Below are 19,797 nucleotides of genomic sequence, written 5' to 3'. Positions count from 1 at the left end.
CAACAGGCGAGGCCCAGGCGTGGGGTAACAAAACATGTCAGGGACACACAAGAATTACTCATGCATGAAATTGGAACTGCTGTGGGACCCCTTCCTTCCCATAAATAACTCCACACAACCTACCACCGCAGGATTCATTGCCCCATTATAAACAATTCCCTGCTGGAAGAGCACAGGGCAGCACATCAATGTGCTGAGGGTGGGTGACAACCCTTGATTCATGGGGTATCTGGCAATGAGATCACCTACACAGCATGAAGAGATCAATGATTTGGTCCTGAGCAACCAGCTCAGCTACTCCTCATCTACCTTATTCTCCATCCTTGGTACCTTTCACCTTCATTTTGTTGTCACTGAGGGCTGAAGCTACTCACAACCACCTCTTAAGTTCAGGCAAAGCCTCCAGAGCTGCAATGAGGGGATCAGTGGGATGACAGCGACATCCAGCATTTGACCTGCAACAGGGCTACAGCACAGTTCCATGCACATTCACTACCAGAAACACCATGACCACAACCCGCAACAGCAATGGGTCTGAAGCCACCCCAACAGACAGGAATTCAGAAGTGGCCTCTGCAGTTGATAAACCCGAGCATAAAATGAGACACGGGGGTAGGTAACAGCTGGCCTAAACATCTGTGCAAACCCAAAAGGACATTTGGATTCAGACTGGTCTGTGCCTAACGTGCCACCATTGATAAACCTGGAGCAGCAGTGCAACTGCAGAGGTGATGGTCCCACCAGGAGGTTTCACTGCAGCCCAGCTTTACCTTCAGCTGGGGATGGAAAGGGTGGTGGGGCTGCAGTTTAGAGTAACAGTATGAGAACTGACTTTGATCAGTGCCTGCTCCATGCTTCCTGATGGAGCTGGTCCATCCTCAAAAGCACTCAGCTACCTTATCATTGCATTTTGGGGTGCCAAGGCCCCTGGAAAACCCCTAGGATGAGGACAGCTAGCTATAGCATCCTTTCACTTTAATATTTTGCCTGCAGAAAACCAACACATTCTGCAGTAAATGAGGTTCAGGAAGCGGCCAGGTTTGGTCCTAAACAACATCTCCTGCTGTCACTGCTGGGGATGTAACATTTCCAATGTGTCATTCCTGATCTTAAAGCCTCTGCTTTAAACCTCACCCCGCTCCTCTGAAACACCTATATGACAGCTCCTTACTCCTCTAAAGCTTCAGGAGCACCTAGCCTGGGTGTCTGGATCAGCACAGGCTGTTAGCGGCAATACCCCACGTCAGCACTTCACGGGTTGGTTTTCCACAGGCTTTAGCCCCGTGGGGCCCACAATGTCACCACGTGTGACAGCACCAGGGGAACTCCGCAAAGCCCTGGGAAGAGCCCAGCACATCTCAGGAACAGGCTTTTGATGAGACAGCTAAAAATCAGGCGATGCCGCAGATGGGGAAAGACAGCCCTTCCAGCACATTTCAGAGGGTGCTATATTAAGAAGTGCAACAGCAGGACTGGCATCCGGCTCTTTCTGCCGGCCATGGTGCACCTTGAAAAGCAAAGGCTGCAATAAAGCCAGTGTATAATAACTGATCAAGACAAAGCTGCAGAAGCAGTTAGGGGGGATTAGAAGTACCCTGCTTATCAGGGCTTATTTAACCCAGTCCATCGCTCTGCTCTCCACTGTTGAAAAGAAGGACACACAACAAAGACAGGAGAGACAAAACCACTGATGTAGCGATTGGAGTCTACCTGCTGGGTCATCAAGAGGAAGCACAGTTTGAGGAACCAGGCATTGTCTGTAGTTTTGGCATGTGAGCCATTGTTATCGATAAGCAAAGAATTAAACAGCTTAAAGGAGCGGATAAAGACCAGAATATGTGACTTTGGCCTGGCATTGTCCTCAGGGCTCACTGGATGATAAGTGCAGCACAGCGGAGCTGGCTCAGCAGAACGGGCTGGTCTGCACAAATGGACAAAACCAGGAAAAAAAGAGCATTACAAGTACTTCCAGAGCAGATGTTCCCTTTGCATCCAGAATCCGCACTAAGCCCGCAAGTGCGGAGTCAGACCTTAAGCACACCAACGCTTTAGAGTTTAGACTGATGTTTAGATGGGAGTTTAAAGGAAAAAAGACAAAGCCCTCCTGCCAGCTTTGCTAGCCTCTGTGCACCCAGCAACTGCTCCGAAAGACTGATGTGACAACTAGCTGCTCACTAGTTGAATCAGCATACAAGATTAATTGTGTTGCTGGCTGTGTTTAAGCCAGCTCCTTCCAAGGACATTGTTAAGGCTCAGTCTCCATCACCTAGGCCAATCTTTCACTATATGGCTTCAGTGATTTCAGAAAGGTACTGAATTTACATTACAGCACCTTCCACTTCCAAGCACTGGAAAACCTACCATTATTGGATGTTTTAGAGTTCATTATTTGCTGGCTGACTTCTACTTCATACGCATTAGTGTAAGAAGGCACTGAGCAATAATCATCAAATGACTCCCTTTTAGCTTAGCAGTTGGCCTAGCCATAAATCATACAGGGAAACCAGATAGAATCGATCTCGCTTTCACCATCCATCACTACTCGTCTGGTCTAAATTTAGCCAAGGCTCCCTTTAGTTCAAGGGAAATGCCTGTATCTACACAGGTACTGCCCCAAATGCTTCACAGCAAAGACAGAAACTAACTTTACATTTACTTAAGGTTAAATAATAAATGCAATTCTCAACTTTACAAGGACTTCCAAGGAGATTTATGCTGCTCTAAATGAGGTCAACAACCTTTAGATGAGTCACCCTTTCGGAGAGCCCCTCTTCTATAAGTGACCACATCAAAAGCCTACACAGCTCACTGCAAACAACTGCTTTTAGCCAGGAATAAGGTAGGAAAGATGAATCACACCCAAGATGTAGGTTCAAACTTAATGTATGGCATAACAACACATTAGGGCAGAATAACTCTTATGTGTGCAATCTCTTTAAATCAGAGCCATAAAAAAGGCCGAGAAGTGCTTTCCCCTACGTTACAGCCAGGGCACCTACCTATACTGAAAAGGGAGAGACTAGAAACATTCGTGTATTTAAACACGACAGACAAATAAACCCTGACAAACAACAAGAGAAGAAAACCCCACAACAAAGCACACCCCAAAACAGGACTACGTTGCTTACATTACTTTTAGGACATCAAGGACAGCAGTGCTGGGAACAGGAATGCCTGTCAGGTAACCAGCATATAACCCCAACTCATGGGATGGTGCTCCTCAGGTGCTGGTACAGATGCTGACTGCTTCTGCAAAACCACCCAAATCTATGTCTGTAAAGTAGGGAAGTGAGTGAAAAGGGCAAGGCACAACATACAATTGTAGGTCATGTAGAAGATGCATGTATTCAGCTAAAATATGCTGTACAACATGCTTCAGTGCTTCTGAACATGGGGTCTTTCCACCCTTAGCACATTCTCTCTGCCCTCAGAAGCCTCTGAATGAGGATTGCTACCACAGCAGCCAATGAGCAACAACGATGAGCAACAATGAACAGTATTTATGGTGCAGAAACACTGACCAGGAAAGCCTCAGACCCCAGGGCAGCTCCTCTGTGCTCCTTACTGGGCCATGCCAGGAACTGGGGGACAGGGACTGCATTTCACCAAACACTGCATGGCAAAGAGAAGCTACCATGGCTGTCTCCTAGCACCAATAAATACAACTCTGCTGTGCTCAAAGCCTTTCTTTCTGCAGATGACTTGGGTTTCACAAGAATCCTACCTTGTTGCTAACACAGTGAACTAACCCTCCCCAACCTCTAACTTTCCACTGTATGAATAATCTACAGCAGAGAAACAGCAGTCACAAGGAGTTATATTTTCCCTGAAATCACAGTGAAGAATTCACTATTTAATATGGAAGGAAGACAACAGAAAAGGTTCAGGCATGTATTTGGTACAAACTACAGGCTGAGGTCAAATGTACATGGCTTGATCACCTCAAGTCTATTGCAAGCCATAAAAAAATCCTATTTCTAGCACATTCAGCAACTTGAAAGGGTGCTGCACACATACCCTTCCCAGAGCTCAGGCACCCAACAAGGATGCCAGTTGTAATCAGCTGGGACCAACCCACCCCATCATATCACAGCATGTGAATAGTCACCATCTGCCACACCAAGATAAGCCCCCAAAATCCATTGTAAGAGCAAGGGTGGCACTGAAGCACAGCTCAATCACACTTCTCACTGGGACCAATCCTGTCTGACCTGTTAGTATGAGCCATCCAAGCAGAGGGCCAAACCCATTCCCCTAAACTCTGGGAAAGGAATAGATGACTAAACAGGGGATCTGAAATTATAATAAAGCTGGTAAGGAGGATCAGGCTTGGGTCAAGCAGCCAAACTCACAGCCTCCTTGCCCTGCTGCCATCGAGGCAGCACAGCATTCCTGCAGACACATCATGGCATGGAAGGTGGTGGGAAAAATAAAAGCAATTTCTACCTGCAGCATGCCAAGAAACAAAGCCTTTTCCTTGGAAAGGGGGTTTGTCATGCACTTCTGACATCCGTGGCTAGAGGTAGTGACAGGACGAAGGCTTCGTTTTATAGCAAATGCAACCCCAAACCCATATAAATAAGTGAATAAATAACTAGCAAAACTCTCTGGAAGCAAGCCTTCCAAGTATTTCCTGAGTGCTTTTAACCCCTCAAATACTCCTTCAAACACCAGAGGTCTTCCTCCATCAGTAACTTTAACCCTACACAACACCAACCAGCCCATCCTCTTCTAGAAGAGCAGGGAAGGAGGCACTCATTTGATCACACAGGCCCAGACCCTGAGAAGTGTCATTGCACTGCTGTGGGGCTGAACCAGACCCACTGACAGCTGCAGGCACCTTCCCACATCTCCGACCCAACCCTCAACCAACGGATACAGTGCATGGTGATTCCAATGGTCCAGTAGAATCAGGGGGTACCACTATGTTCCCATCCCACCGTGCTGTCCACCTCCCTATGGCCATCCCACCACAGGCTCCCACTGTAAGCTAACACCTTTCCTCTACAAAGCCTCAGTACTTACACCCAGCACACTGCAGTCCCAGCCCGATGTCCTGCGCAGTGTGAGCCTCCATCACCACACATCAACCTTTAACTCTCAGCAAACCCATGGTAATGCCTCATGTAAAGCCAGAGCACCACCATGGTATAGAAAAACACACACCTGGATGCTCACTGTTGTTAAAGCCAACATGTTTCTTCATCCCTCCTCTAGTGCAGGAAGGCCAATGTGCCTTGGGTGTGATTCTACTGAACTACACAGCTCCAGACTGAAACTAGTGCTTTAATGTGGCAGTGTAAGAAAAGTCTAGATGCATAAATGTATGTCAGGCTGGGCACAGACAATGGACCTGGTGTAGATGATGCATTAACAGAAAATGAGAATAACATCTACATAAATCTCCACATTAAATTAAAAATTAAAGAAGAAGAAAAGATAACCCTTTGCCCTGTGTCCAGACTACCATGGCCCCGACATCCCACAAAAGCCTGATTTGTTTATTCCCACATCTCCTTTGATGACCGTCTATCACCACCTTAAGCCTCCACATCCACATGAGTGGGGCTCCTTAGAGCCCCAGCCCCAAAACCAGACACAAGAGCCAGGGATTTAGAAGAGGTCTGCAAAATAAATCAGTGCGTAGGTAAGGGGCTGTTTCTCATTCCATTGGAAGACACGTGGGAAATGAATGAGGCTTGCTCAGAGCCAGTGAAAGCAGACACTTCCATGCTTATTCACCACGCATCTGTGCAAAGGGGATCAACTTACAAACACGAACGGCACCTAGAGCAACCAGCCAGGGGAGATGCAAACCTGGGTAGGAGTGCAGTATTTTCAGGAACCATTGGATCTTCCTCACTACAAAGACAACACTAAACAACGCTAAACCCCCATAACCGATGCTAAAACATGGCAGAATGAGTAAACTAAAAGCAGGTTCACAGCTGCAACTCCTCCTTCTGATGCACCAGTTTTCCCTAAACCATCCTAAATTCCCCTTGCAGGAAGCTGGGAGCACACACAGCAAACGCAAGGTTTACTCCATCACTGCATGCCCTATCTATGTCACAGGTCTCCTGTAAATGCCAAAAGAGCACTTGCACGCGTAACTGAAGGATGCCCCTGTGCTGAACTCCCAACAAAAGACAAGGGATTTAAGCCCACGATTAAGTTAAAGCAAATGCTCCAGTGAATCTTTAAGCCAAACTGTCCCAGAGTTCAGCCTGTGTCAATGCAGTGTGTGTATGTGTATGTGGGTGGGTGCTGTTTGGGTTTTGGGGGGGATTCTTTGGTTATTTTTTAATTTAACTTAAATCCTCTTTAGCTGCTTGCATTATCCATGAAAAACATTCCCACTCCAAGAATCCCTGCAGACACTTTGATGCTTTTCAGACTGCTGATGGCTCGACAAACCCTCCCCCCCCCCCGTAAAACCTGACCATGGCTTATTCCCAAATGAAAATCTGCCCAAGAGGCACATCTTGATGCTATCCCCTAAACATCTGCAGGATCTGAAATCACACCAGACGTGTATTTTCACAGCCATTAAGTGAATCTAATTGACTTCACAGGCAGCAAAAGACTGAAAAGGTGTTTTACAAATACCCCTTTTACACAGTTTGGAGTTTTAAAGCATCTCTCATCAGCATCCCTTTCATCCAGTAACTCCCCTCCTCGCTTCCTCTCTTGAACAAATCCCACCACCAGCGACGTAATTCCAATAATGAGGACTTCACCAAGATGCTCGCTGCTGTTGAGCAGACAGCAGCCATGTATCTGCCATGCTTTTGCTGCTCTGTCTCTAGCCAACCATCATCCAAAATTGCTTACAAATGGCAGGTGCTCCAAACCAGGGTATTTGCAAAAGCTTCTCTTTGCAGTTCCACTATTTAACATTATTTTAAATTGAAAGAACTACAGATTTAGGTCTTCCCTGGATTCCCACGAGAAGTGTTACACAGTGCTTCTGATGCTGTTATCTAGTTCCAAGGAGGATGAACAGATTTGGCACCTCCAAAAAAAGAACAAAAAAGCCCTGATCTCAGCAAATGAAATGTGGGGGTTTTTTGCTGTACTGACTGCAGCAATGATTTTATGTATCCTATTAAAATGGGAAGAATGGGGTTTGTAATAAAAAATCATAGCTGAAAAGATCAAATAGCTGTACACGTAGGGGCGACGTGGGTCAGATGCTCTAAGGAAGGTGTAAGAAACACGGTTGTTGCAGCTCATTTGCCTTTGGGCAGAATGTTCCTTCCCCACCACCACCGACACGTGGGTTTGTGCACTGCACTGACGCACTCTCTTCAGCTCAGCAGACACAATATCCTCGTGCTGCTGCCTTCTATTTATTTTCTCATCTTTGTTATTCCAAGTACTCTACCAAAAAGAAAATATTGTGCTCTATTCCATTGTGCTCCCCATGCACAATATCTGAATGGCAAACTGAGAAGATGAAAGTACTTACACAATGAGATTAAGCAAAGCAACAGGGACTTAAAGTGTAACAGGAGGAAGGGGAAGATCAGAGAGATACAAAGAGGGATGCTGGGTGTGGGACCATCACTGCTGGGAAATGCCAGAAGTGATGAATGGAGCAAGAACCAGACCAAACCCACCAGAGAATTCAACACAGGAATGGACAAGAGAGCCAAGCAGTATTCAGAGGATAAAAACCAGCATATATTGCTGTTTGACACAAAACTGGACAAGTGAGATAGAGAACTGCTGTAGCAGGGGAGGAAAGAGGGGGATAAAATGGGAAAGAAAGAACTCAAGGAACTACTATTGACCCCCAATAGATGTTATTAGCTGATAGCTGTTTAAATGAGTGTTGTCTGGGAGGTGCACTGAGAAGCCATTCACAGCCAGACAGCTGGTCCATCAACCCCCATTTCAATTAGCAGCCTTAGCACAGAGACCAAGAGCTGCAACCGTACAAAGCAAACAAACTTGCACCTCGGTTTCCAAGTCAGGATTCAAGCACATTGGCAAGAGACGGTGGGAGCAGCTTGTATAGCAATTACTAGTGATCGAGGATAAATCTGGGCAAATAGCTTAAAAATGCAGGTTTTGTCAACTCCAAACAATTTACACATTAGTCCTGAATTCACCAATATCTTCTGCTGGGAAAGATGATGGAGAGGGAAGCCAGGCTGGCACTAATCCTGCACACGGCACAGCATCCCCCCGAGGATGTTCCATCCAAGGGGTTGGAACTGGATGATCTTAAGGTCCTTTCCAACCCAAATCATCCTATGATTTTCTGCCAGCACACAGCTTGGTCCTACCCAGATGGCAGGGGACATCCTATCAAGGCTCTACCGTAATCAGTTATCTTAAATAAATACTTGGGTCTGAGCTTTGCTTCTTGAGGAAGCCTGTAATAGAACCAACAGCTTTGTTTCAGGCTAAAAAAGTATTACATTCACCACTACACAGAGGTTTTTGCTTCTTCATGGTGAAAACACACAGAATGAGCAGTAAATCAACTTAATTTGGATTAAAACCATCTTCCCTTTCATTTTCCAGTTCCTGAACTGAAAAATCCTTTTCTCATAAAACCCTGCATTTTTCAGTTCTGCCACTTGGATAAATCCTAGAAGCAGCACACAAAGTTTCAGTGACCAATATTAGCTGTAAGTTATCATTTCAAGCAGCACGTGCTAATGTGCCACTAATGCCTTGCATTCTTCTATCAGCATTTACACTGTTGCAAATCCAATTTTAAATAGTAATATTTCATGTAGGCACTTAAAAATATTCCTGTTATATGTATTTCTGGGTACCTATTTTGAAAAGCCTCCTTTCACTCGCAGGAATCCCACTTTTAACGCAGAATCACGGCTTGGCACTAAAACCATGGGAGTCCTGGGTCTACATTTTAGAGTTAGACTGTAAGAAACAGTTTTCACTTCTTGAAAGAAGCACTTGTCAAACAGTTACAGAAGACAACAAATGATACCCTAGGTGCTTGCATAAAAAGTTCATTGATTGCTGGGGTCCAACGGGTCAATAGATGACTTGAACAAATGGCTCAAAGCCATCTGTAAGAGATACCTCAGCTTGTACCTGGCTCCAACCAGGCCACTATGAACTAATTGTTGATGCACCCTTAGTAAAAAGCATGAGGCTTCTTGGTGATTCCAAAAACCCAAAAGCTAAATAACCAACCAACCAACCTTATTATTTGGGTTAGAATAGTAGATTTGTAAATGTAAACTAGGTACGGCACCCTGCTCTCTTTGGGTTGCCTTAAAGACCGCTTTCATTAACCACCTTACAGGAAAAAGAAAACATTCCTCAGCTTCCTACAAGGGGGAAAATATGAAAGGAAAAGAAAAACCCTAAAAATACACTTTGGACTTCCTGTTTCGCTAATGCAGAAAGCTACAAAGACCTGTGCATCCCTTAGCTGCTCACAGAACCGGATACCAGCAACACACACAAAGTCTCTTTTTGCTTTAGTCTGGAAGGAGCAGCATCAAGCATGTGATGATTTATAACAGATCCCCAGCACTGCATGATCAGAATAAAAGCATGTGCTCTGAAATACACCAGTAAATGACACTGAGAGCCTCCAGAGCCCACACAGGGCTTGCAGCCACCTCAAGCCCCACCAGCCATTCCCACCCCAGGTAATTAAATATAACCTGCCTGGATAAGGATTTAAGCCTACAAAAGGCATTTCAGAAACCCACCCTGAAATGTGGACACATTTGGAACGGCTGCTCTTGAAAATCAGGCTGTGCGTTCAGGGTTTTACCTAAAAGCTGCTTTTGCAGTATATTTAGAGGTCTTAAGGTAGAGAGCGATGACTAATGATGATTTCCAAAGTATTAAGGCCCCTGGTTGTGCACACTGGGAGGAGCCAACCTGACCACAGACACTCTAAGATAATCCTAAGAGGCTAAACGTAATACTAAATATAATAATGTGCTTGGAAGTAAGATTTTTCAGTTCATGTTCCCACATCCAAAACTCAAGCACCAAGAGGGGCTCAAAGCCTTGTACTTTTAAAACCCCTACTACAAGCCACATACCTGACATGGAGCCTAAATTTAGGCAATTATGAAAACCTTAAGCAGGCTTCTCATCTTGGCCATTCCTAAGAAAGAGAAAAAAGGAAGAGGAGCCACTGAAAACCCTTTAGAAGAGTAATCATCAATTTGCACTTAAACTTGTGGAGAAGATGCTTTTAAGTCGTAAGCAATTGCACACAACCACGCCAGGAAACACCCAACACAGAGAAAACATTCAAAAGGATACTCAAAGCCAGAAAAAAAAACCCAAAGCATCTGATGTTCCAGCCCCCTTCATGTTCATATGGCTTGTGTTTGCTTGTCTGGGGAAGTTAACTGTGCCTGTAACACTCCTGATGTTCAATTTACACAACTTATTACTTCTTGTATTGAAGATTAATGAACAGCACTTGCATGTACTGGGGTTTTTAAACACCTGCAGGCAGAGCTTATGTTCAGAAGCATCAAACCCACCCAGATGGATACAACTCAAATGCTGCTGCTTTAACTGACACTCATGTCAATTAGGGACTACCTTTGGAGAGAATTTTTCAACGTGTGCAGAAAAAATAAGTATTGCTCTTCAAAACTTACTATAAAATCTATTTTCATCTAATTTTGACATGGGACCAAGCCAGCACTCGTGGGAGACCTATTTTTGTCTTGCGCACGTTGAGGAATGGGTTTGTGCATATGTTCCTACTCCAGTGATAAATACACAGGAGGGGGAAGGCTGCAGTGGCTTACCCATGAACACGCTCATACCATATGCATGGATGACATAGCCCTGCATCCACAGGCTGCTCTGCTCATCAGACAACTGCAGCTTTCCCACGTGCCAGCCCTTGCCTGACAGCACCACTGCTCTACCCTGCACTGCCTGAGCCCCAGAAGTGGAAAAAACCCTGAATAATAGAGTTTGTGGGGCAGAAGGACCCTGAAAGCACTCAGTGAGGTTGAGCAGAGCTGACCTGCATGGCTCAGCACTTCTGGCACTTCTTACCCAAGGAGTGGTAAATGCTCCATCCCTGACAGTGCTCAAGGCCAGGTCGGACAGAGCCTTGGGTGACATGGTTTAGGGTGAGGTGTCCCTGCCCATGGCAGGGGGTTGGAACTGAATGATCTTAAGGTCCTTTCCAACTCTAACTATTCTATGATTCTATGGGGGACCTCAGCTGTATCCCCTCCAGATCCACCCAGTGCTTATCCACAAGGGTACAGCGTTGGGTGGCCTCCAGCTCACCCATGCTGCCGGCCCTGGGGGGAGCCCTCGCTCAGCTCTAGGAACATGAGGTGAAGCGTAGGAGCCATGGTGTGTTCTGGCTCTGGCCCTGGCAGGGCTGTGCCGTGCTCGCTGTGCCCTTGCTAAGCGCTTGCAGGATGGGGCTGCCTCCAGATGCAAAAAGCCAAGGCTCCTCTGCAGCAAACCGAGGCAGTCAGGAGTGATGGAGTGCATGTTGTATCAGAGGAGGCGGGTTTTGGGAGAGGCAACCTAACTTTAAAGACATTTTACATGATTCAAATAAAACCAATATAAAACTAATGCTGGATAAAGCATATCCCTAACATTTGGAAACATGAGCTGTTTTTCCTATTGCTCCCCAACAAACTGCACTGGAGATGAGAAATGCCAAACCAGGCAGCAGCTCCAGTGCTAAGTAGTCAAAACTCAAAAGCAACACTCGTAAGTGCAGTACCCCCACTGTTCCCCTCAAATACTTTCTGACATAATACCTCCCACTGTAAGTATACCAACGGTCTCTAATCCTAACCCTGCAGGATCTCATCCCTTGAAGCACCTTCATTGAATTGCAGAGAGACGCCAGCACCTGAACTGCTCAAGGGAGAGACCCTGCACTGCCTGAGGACAAGACCTGACCTCAGTTCTCAGGGGTGTGGAGCAGAGCTGGGAGACACCGAGGTGGAGATAAGGACACAGCCCCTCCCCTGGGCTTTCTGGCTCCAACTTCTCACCACCCTACACCGTGCATGAGGAGAGGCACGCACGAAAACCATGATACACGAGGGCGAGCGCAGGGGTTTGGCAGATACATGAGGTCAGGGCACTGCATAAGCCAGCAAGAAATGCTGAAGATAGGGATGCTTCGGATTCCAGCTGCCTCTGGGCACCGCGAGTGTGGCTGGGGTCTCCAAAAACACATTCCTGTACTGGGAAGCAGCAGCCCTGAGCCCTCTCCCGGCCTCAGGTAACCAAGCCCTTTCTTTGCTGCTCTATTCTTTCCAAACAATGTTATCACTCTGCAGCGGCGCTCCTGCTTATCTGGTAGCTTGAGCATTACCCAGAATGTGGAGAAACTGGGTTCAGTGGTGGGGAGAAACCCCCCCCCCAGGCTTGCAAAGAGTCTGGGCATGTCAGAGGAACCACAGATCCCATGCTGAGGATCTCCTCCCATGGTGGCCCCTGTATTTTCCCTGCACCCCAAACCTCACTGCTGTGCATCCCACAGCCTCCAGTGCCTGGCACTCAGTGAACAGGGTTAGCTGGAAACTAAGTTCAGCTCCTCTGGGGTCAAACCTGCTGCAAACAGCCTGATCCAAAAGCACAATTAAAACCAGATAAAGGTCTCACTGAAGGCGAGGTACACCTCAAAAAGAACAAGGGGCAAACAGGGTATCACCTCCTCACAACCCAGCTCTGGCCCCACCTCAACTGGTATCCTTCTGGCAGAAGGATGTGATCCCAAAGCCTCTGCCAAGAAGGGCAGGACATCCCTCCTTCGGGCTCAGCTGAGGAATGTGCCATCCAGGAGCAGCAGGAATTGAACCCTCATGATCCATCCCCCATAGCCACCTCCCAGTGACATGGGTTAGTGGTGGACTTGGCAGTGCTGGGGTAACAGTTGGACTTGATGATCTTAAAGGTCTTTTCCATTCATAGCTGATGCTACAATGCCTTAGGGCCCTATCACCCAGGGAGGTTGGGATCTCAGCCCAGGCTCTTCATCCACACCCTCATGTACCAGGGGACAAAAGGTAGCAGGATAGGGAGGCTCTGCTCAGCCCTAGATGAAGGCAGGAGAGCAGAGGCGCAGGCACTGCTGAAAACCACAGCTCTCAGCGTGCTGTGGTTAATGTGACCTGACACCTCCTGCAGCAGACACTTGGGCTTCATCTGCTGCATTATCCAAGGCAGATGCCCTCAAGACTCCACCAGGTCCTGCAGCCACAGCGCTCCAGGTTGCCCAGCTGCGTTGCCTGTCGCTCCTGCCCTGTAGCACTGAGCATGGCAATGCAATCACTCAGCTAATCTCCAGTGCCCAAAACCATGGGGAAAGGCCAGCTCCCACTACCATGAACACAGCACATGTGCACACCCCTCAGCAGACCCTGCTGGGACAGCTGGCAGCAGAGATAACACTGCAAGCCACAAAGAAAGACCTGCTGGCTCATCAGCTAAAGCCCCGTCCCTGCTCATTGCAGAGAGCATCAGGTTTGCATCGGAGGGAAGGAGTCCTGGTTTCCATCACCCTCCAGCAGAGCCCTCAGCCTCACAAGAATCTCTCCAACACACCACCAGCCACTGCAGTATATATATACAACACAGCTAACAGGGACAGAAGCTTGAAGAGACACTGTGGAATTGATTAGTCGTCAAATTCATCAGACCATAAAAGAAGCTCCAGCTGTGCTCCTCTTATTTGCGTAGAGAAATGCAAGAGGCAGTGCTCTATTTAAAATTAATTCCTTCTTTTTTCCTCTGTTTACTAGAGCCCAAGTTATTCTGGTTGACAATTAAGCCCATTATCCACCTCCTTTCTTTTCCTCCACCCCGTGCCTAAAAAGGAAAATTCCTGTAAGTGCTATTTTAAATGGAAAAACGCAAGTTTACAAAGAGCTCAGGGAGGTGTTTGAACCATTCAACCTCCTGGTTTAAGATGCCTGCACAGGACTCAACACAAGCAATACCTTTCAAAAGTCACCCCCGCTGCATACAAGCTCAGAATCAAGTGCTGGCCTAAATGTTCTGCCAGATCCTTGGCTTAGGTGTAGGAGGGCAAGAGAAAACAAAGGCACAGATTTTGGCTGGTGTGTTTGTGCAGAACCACTGTCAGCACATAGTTCTCAGTTCATACAAAGCCCAGTGGAGGAAATTTAAAACAATAACTTGGAAGCCAGAGGAGCAGAAAACTGCAGAAACACTGTAATATGATGTAACTCATGGGACTGTTCAACACTCGTCATTAAGCTGGGTGCTTGCAGTATCCCATTGCAAATCAGGTCTTTTTGGTTTGGTTTTGAAGCTGAGCCACAATTTTAGCAGGTGCTTTGGCAAAACCACCACGAATGATCCTTTCTAATACTTAAAGTGTTCCCTCACTGTAGATGCCTGCCTTGCCAGGGGCTATTTGTTATAGATGCTCTGTACAGTGGTACCCAGCCCAGGGTACCTCAGGCAGCCCACTGCAAACAGGTTTTCATACCCAGGTACCACAGACGCTAAGAGCAAAACCGCAGCAAAGCCACAACCACCGTCAAGATCTGAGACCTTAAAACCTCATCCCAGTTTTAGCTTTGTGTTCATCACCCTAAGAAACAAGAATTCATAAACCACACCAAAAACGCTCCTTTCCTCTATTCTCCATGTTGGAAAAACAACATTCAAGCAGGTAAAGAAGGATTCTCCAGAAGGAGCAAAAAGTTGCCTGCTGTGCTCCCAGCCAAAGCCAGGCTGGGATGCAGTTACATCAGGCTAGATTTTAACTCATCTAGTCAAGCTCTGACCATCTCTAGCCTCTCTGGGCCCCTGTTCCCACACCAAATTACCCTCGCTGTGGCCATTTCTTCTCTAACACCTCATTGAGAAAGCTCTCACTAATATCTGAGCTGGAGCATTACACAGGACAAGGAGCCCTTCTCATTCCCACTGCACGCGTTTCTGCCTGTGTGCTAATTTGTAAACTAGACAAATAAAGACAAACTTGGGGCTGGAAGTTGTTTTATTGTCATTTTTCTGTCCTTTGGGCAGGATGGGCAGTGCCGATATGGCACATCACTGCCTGTCTCCATACACTCAGGCAGACAATGCAAGTCAGACAGCCTCTGAAGCACGCAGAACTCCAGGCTGTTCCAAGATAACTGCATTTATACTACTGTCTTACAGGGAAGAAACCAGCAACTGTATTTTGGGAGGAAGCAAGAGCAAAACACTGGCTTCATGCCTTGTGCACAGCTACACCAAATAGCACCACACAGCTTCACGGTACATGGACAGACATCACTGGCAGTACCAGTTCCGACCCACAGACATCCTTCTCTTCCCCAAAGCCTCTTTGGTCTTTATCTAATTACGACTCCAGCCAACCTGCTTAACACCAAGAACCTTAAACAAGCACCACCAACCCCATAAATCTGTGTTTTATGGCATGGCAGAAGCCTAATTACACACAGTTAAATTCTGTCAAAAATTAAAGCCCACACGTTTGCTCTAAAATTGAAATCAGCCCTTTTAGGTACCAAATAAAAGCAATGTTAACACTTCAAAGACATGCTGGCAACACCGCTGAACCAGATTACATTACTGACCCTAAACAAATTGAGGGCATTGCTCTTCTTCCGAGACCCTTTATTATATATATATATATATATATATATATATATATATATATATATATATATATAGTGTTTTAAATAGAAGCACTTTGATCCATGCCCTGAATCGTGACCACACAAGTCCCAAGCACTAATCAGCTCAAACACCTAGCGACTCCATAGTACACGTTCTTGCTCCACTGGAGTCCCCTGCTACATTATCCAGCATAATACACTGTTGAACCTCAGAGGCTTGGAAATGTTTTGCTTAGGAGACCTTTCATCTTTGCGACACCACCTTAAACGGAGGCTTTTAAATACAAGTCACACATCAATTTTTCCAAGAACAAGCGCTGTAAATGAAACACAACCCATGTGTAAGATGGGACGAGACCTGTACAAGATATGCACTATGATGGGAAATGAAATCTAAAGCAAGCACATCTAGTCTTCAGGGATTTTCATTACAGGAGGAGCACTGTAGAAGTGAAGGGAAGTTTGTGGCTATAGTATTGCTTCCCAAGAATCCTCTAGAAGTGCTCAGGACGAGGTTAGCTGCACACAGGGAACAGCAATGACACAGTGAAAACATGGTTACATGGAAAAATGACAGAGTAGGTACCCCGAGAAGATGGAACTAACCAGGATACTGGCATTGCCTTGCTCTCCCAGCTCACTCCTTGTGCTACGTGACCACCAAACCTCAAACCCCAAGCGACTGCCCAGTCATCCCCTTGCTCTTGTCCTCAACATGGATGTGTGCCTACAAGAAGGGAAACAGCACCTGACAAGTTCTAAAGGGCCTTTTTCTTTTTTAAATCATCATGTAAGAGGTCTTTTACAGCTGAACAGCCAAATATTATCAGTGGATACTATACTTTTAATTACATGCATAAATCTAATAAACGGGTGAACGTGTATTATATCAAACCCAGGCAGCATCCCTTTACATACCTGATCTGTGCCTCTTCCAGAACACTTGCATTAAGACATGCTCTTCTTGCATAACACAGGGAAATGGGCGCAATAACTAAAACAGGTTCCTCTATGTGTTTGGGCTAAAAGGCGTTTCATCATCCCCTCCTCCCACTCTCAGAGCTAATACCAAGTGCAAGAAGCAAAGAAATACCAAGCACAAGAAGTAAAGGCTGGGTTGGACCTAGGCTGCAGTAAATAAACCACATCACCCAGCCCCAGCATCCCCCAGCACCTACATCCTGGTCCCCACAGGCAGGCTGTGGGACCCCGGAGCACTGTGCTCCAGGATGGATGGAGGCTGCCTTGGATGACTAGACATCTTTGAAGGGAGAAGGGGAAAAACCAACCCCAAAAACCTAAACTAAAAGCAGAGGTATCTGTGCGCCTGATATGGCTAAAGAGCTGCATTCTGGCGACTTTTGAGCTTGCTCAGTGCTGCTGACAGGAGGAAAAGGCACCAGCAGCACGGAGCAGCCATGTTCCCGGAGGAGCAGGGCTGGGAGCAGGCTCCCTCTGGGAATTCGTACTCACCTGGTGGTTTCATGTAATATTGCTCAATATCGGACATGTCTGTATGCAGCGCACAATCGAGATAGTGCAGGATAACTTTTCTACTGAAGTAGTACCTCATGCCCATCAGAAAGATGGGCAAGCAGCAGGTCAGCAGGAAGGACTTGGTCACAACAAAGCATATTACTATGGAGATAAGGAAGAGAAATAAACGATACCTGTCAGAAAAGAGAATGTAGTGTTGATTTCGGAATACAAACTCATTACACAAAATAAATTAAAAACCAAAAAGAAAACAAGCACAGACAAAACATACATTTGCAGTACACACACAGTTCAGGCTCTCGAGATTATCATGTTAAGGGACACACCAAGATAACCCCGGAGAAGTTTATGGGGTCTCTGGAGTGAGCCGGTGGGGAGGATGCCGCCACAGCACGGCGAATCCCACCAAGCCTCCCCAGTGAGACAATGGTGGGGACACCAGGGAGCCCCCAGCCCCGCTCTGCTCTCCCCGGCCGGGATGGAAAAGCCACTCTGCGGGCACGCCGCTCCGCAGCCATGTGTGTGTCACTGCGGCAGTACTATTTCCATCGCACCGCCTCTGTGCCGGCGTGCTGTCGAAGACCCGAGGGGCTTCTGCGGATGCCCACGAGATGGCAGCTCCCCCCGGCACGGCCCCTGCCCCCAGAGCCCTCCTGCACCCCAATTGCTTGCTCTGGCGGGGGGACCCCCTCCAGCACAGGGCCCTGCCGTCCCCCCAGGCTGAAGCACGAGAGTGCAACCTGCCTGTAACCACCAAGGGCAGGAGAAACCAGCCCAAAGCTTGCTCTGGGAGGCGGCGTGGGGGGGACACATCACTGCTAATTATTAGCACGGGGCGCAGTTATATGCGGGGTGGGGGTCACCTTGCAGGTGCTGTTCTGAGGATGCAGCTCTGGGAGCTGACACCCCCCCCCCCCGACTCGGCCCCGCTGCAAGGGTCACCCCCTCATCACACTGTGGGGGGCTCCGCCGGCGGGCACCGCCGTCTCCAGGCAACACCGGAAAGCGGCGCCCCCCCGCCTCCGCTCCCCTCCACCGCACCCCTCCTCGCATCCCACCCGCCGTTCTCCAGGCCTGGAATGACTGGAAGGACGGCTCTGCCCTCGGCCCCGCGCAACTTACGCAGCGACTCCCCCGCTTCCCAAACCCCGCGCAGGGTCGCGCATCCCTAGCGGCGCAGCCACCCCCCCCCCGCCGCAGCGCTGCGGTTCCGCGGCCGCCCCGCACGATGCTGCGGCGCTCCCCAGGCCGCTCCGCCGCAGAGCCCAGGGCTGCGGGTCCGTGTCCCACCCCCCCCCCCGGCTCCTCCCGTCCCTCCGATCACATTGTGCAGACCCCGGAGGGGTAAAACCCCTTGGCCCCCTTCCCCAAAAGGGATGAGGTACTCACCGGCCAGCAGTCCGTAGAGCAGCTGGGTGAGGGGCTGCTGCTTCAGCCCCCTGAACGCCGTGTTGGGGATCCGCTCCATGATCCCCTCGTAAAATATGCGGCGCACCACCTCCTGCTCGGAGGGATGGAATTCGCGGATATAGACATTGTCGCGCTTGGGATCCTCTTTTGGGGAGCTGAGGGTTGGCGGAGGGGTGGAAGGGGAGCCCGCCAAAGAGGGCCACATTTGGGAGGAAGAAACAATGATCGTGTCTTTTTTAGATCCCGGGATTGATTCATGATCTTCCGCCACAATCTTGGTCTCACAAACCATCTTGGGAGACAGACAATGCATGCAAACCGGCCGCGGGGAGGGGGCGGAGGAGAAAAACGGGAAGGGGGGGGATAGCAAAAAATTAACTAAAACCAATTAAATTACCAAATAAAAAGGAAAAGGGGAGGGGGAAGGAGCGGGCGCGGAGCAGGACGGAGACCCGCCGGGCAGCGGCTGCGCGGGGCGCGGAGCGGCGCGGCCGGGCGGGACGGGAGAAAGGAACTCCGCTGCATTTTGGAGAGACATTTATAGTGCGGGGGGGGCCGAGGGTCCCCGGGGTCCTAGCGCCCCCCGCATTGGCTGCCCGGGGTCGACATGTGATCGGGGGGGGCGGGACGCGGCCCCTCCCCTTCCCCGTCTCCATCCCCATCCCTTATCTCTATCGCCATCCCCGCACCGCCCCTTGCAAATTACTACGGCGCGGGGGGCGGCAGCGCGGCTGCCCGTCCCCACCGGTGTGTGCCTGTGTCTATGTATTTATACCCAGCGCAAGCACCATGCACCCGGCAGCTTCTGGAACAGTCGGTGCGGGTGCGCAGCGCTGCTCGGGGCGCGGAGCAGCGAGTTGGGGGGGGGTACCGGGCATCCCTTGCACCGCACCGCGTCGCGGCGGGCTGCGGCGGGGGCTGCTCCGTGGTGAGTCATTCACCGCGGGGTGCGAAATGGCACTCCGGCCCCGGGAATACTGCGGGATGCGGGGGGCAGCCCAAAGAAATCCCCCTCCCCATGCACCAGCTCCCCCCGGTCTGTAACTTTTCCTTCTGTGCCTACGGCGCTGAGCGGGGCGGAGAGAAGAGCCGGGGTTCGGGGGGGGGGGGGGATGCGCAAGGAGGAGGAAGGACGGGCTCCTCCTCTTCGCAGGACCCGAAAAGCTTCGGCCTCTCCCGGTTGGAACCGGCCGGCATCTGCCCGAGGCATGCGCTGTGCGCGGCCGGTGCAGGGACGGGGCGGAGGCGCGGGGAGCCGGACCCCTTCTTGCGAGCTGCG

General features: G+C 48.8%; 1 protein-coding gene across 1 annotated transcript in view; it reads right to left on the bottom strand.

The window, feature by feature from the left end:
- The window catches only part of NAT8L (N-acetyltransferase 8 like), a 28,209-nt gene extending 9,080 nt beyond the window's left edge, over positions 1 to 19,129 (bottom strand). Inside the window, exons 1-2 of the mRNA XM_062638654.1 lie at positions 18,498 to 19,129; positions 17,085 to 17,249 (exon numbers count right to left, since the gene is read on the bottom strand). Of these exons, the coding sequence (XP_062494638.1) occupies positions 17,085 to 17,249; positions 18,498 to 18,831 (499 nt within the window). The 5' untranslated portion in view covers positions 18,832 to 19,129. The remainder of the gene's footprint in view (positions 1 to 17,084; positions 17,250 to 18,497) is intronic.
- Positions 19,130 to 19,797: the final 668 nt, after the last annotated feature.

This window comes from Pezoporus occidentalis, unplaced genomic scaffold, assembly GCF_034315485.1.
Source record: "Pezoporus occidentalis ecotype Australia unplaced genomic scaffold, CSIRO_AGI_Poc_V1 ctg58, whole genome shotgun sequence".
In the NCBI taxonomy this organism is placed as follows: domain Eukaryota; kingdom Metazoa; phylum Chordata; class Aves; order Psittaciformes; family Psittacidae; genus Pezoporus; species Pezoporus occidentalis.
Note: the sequence above shows the minus strand (reverse complement) of the source record. Positions and strands in the feature narration are given on the sequence as shown.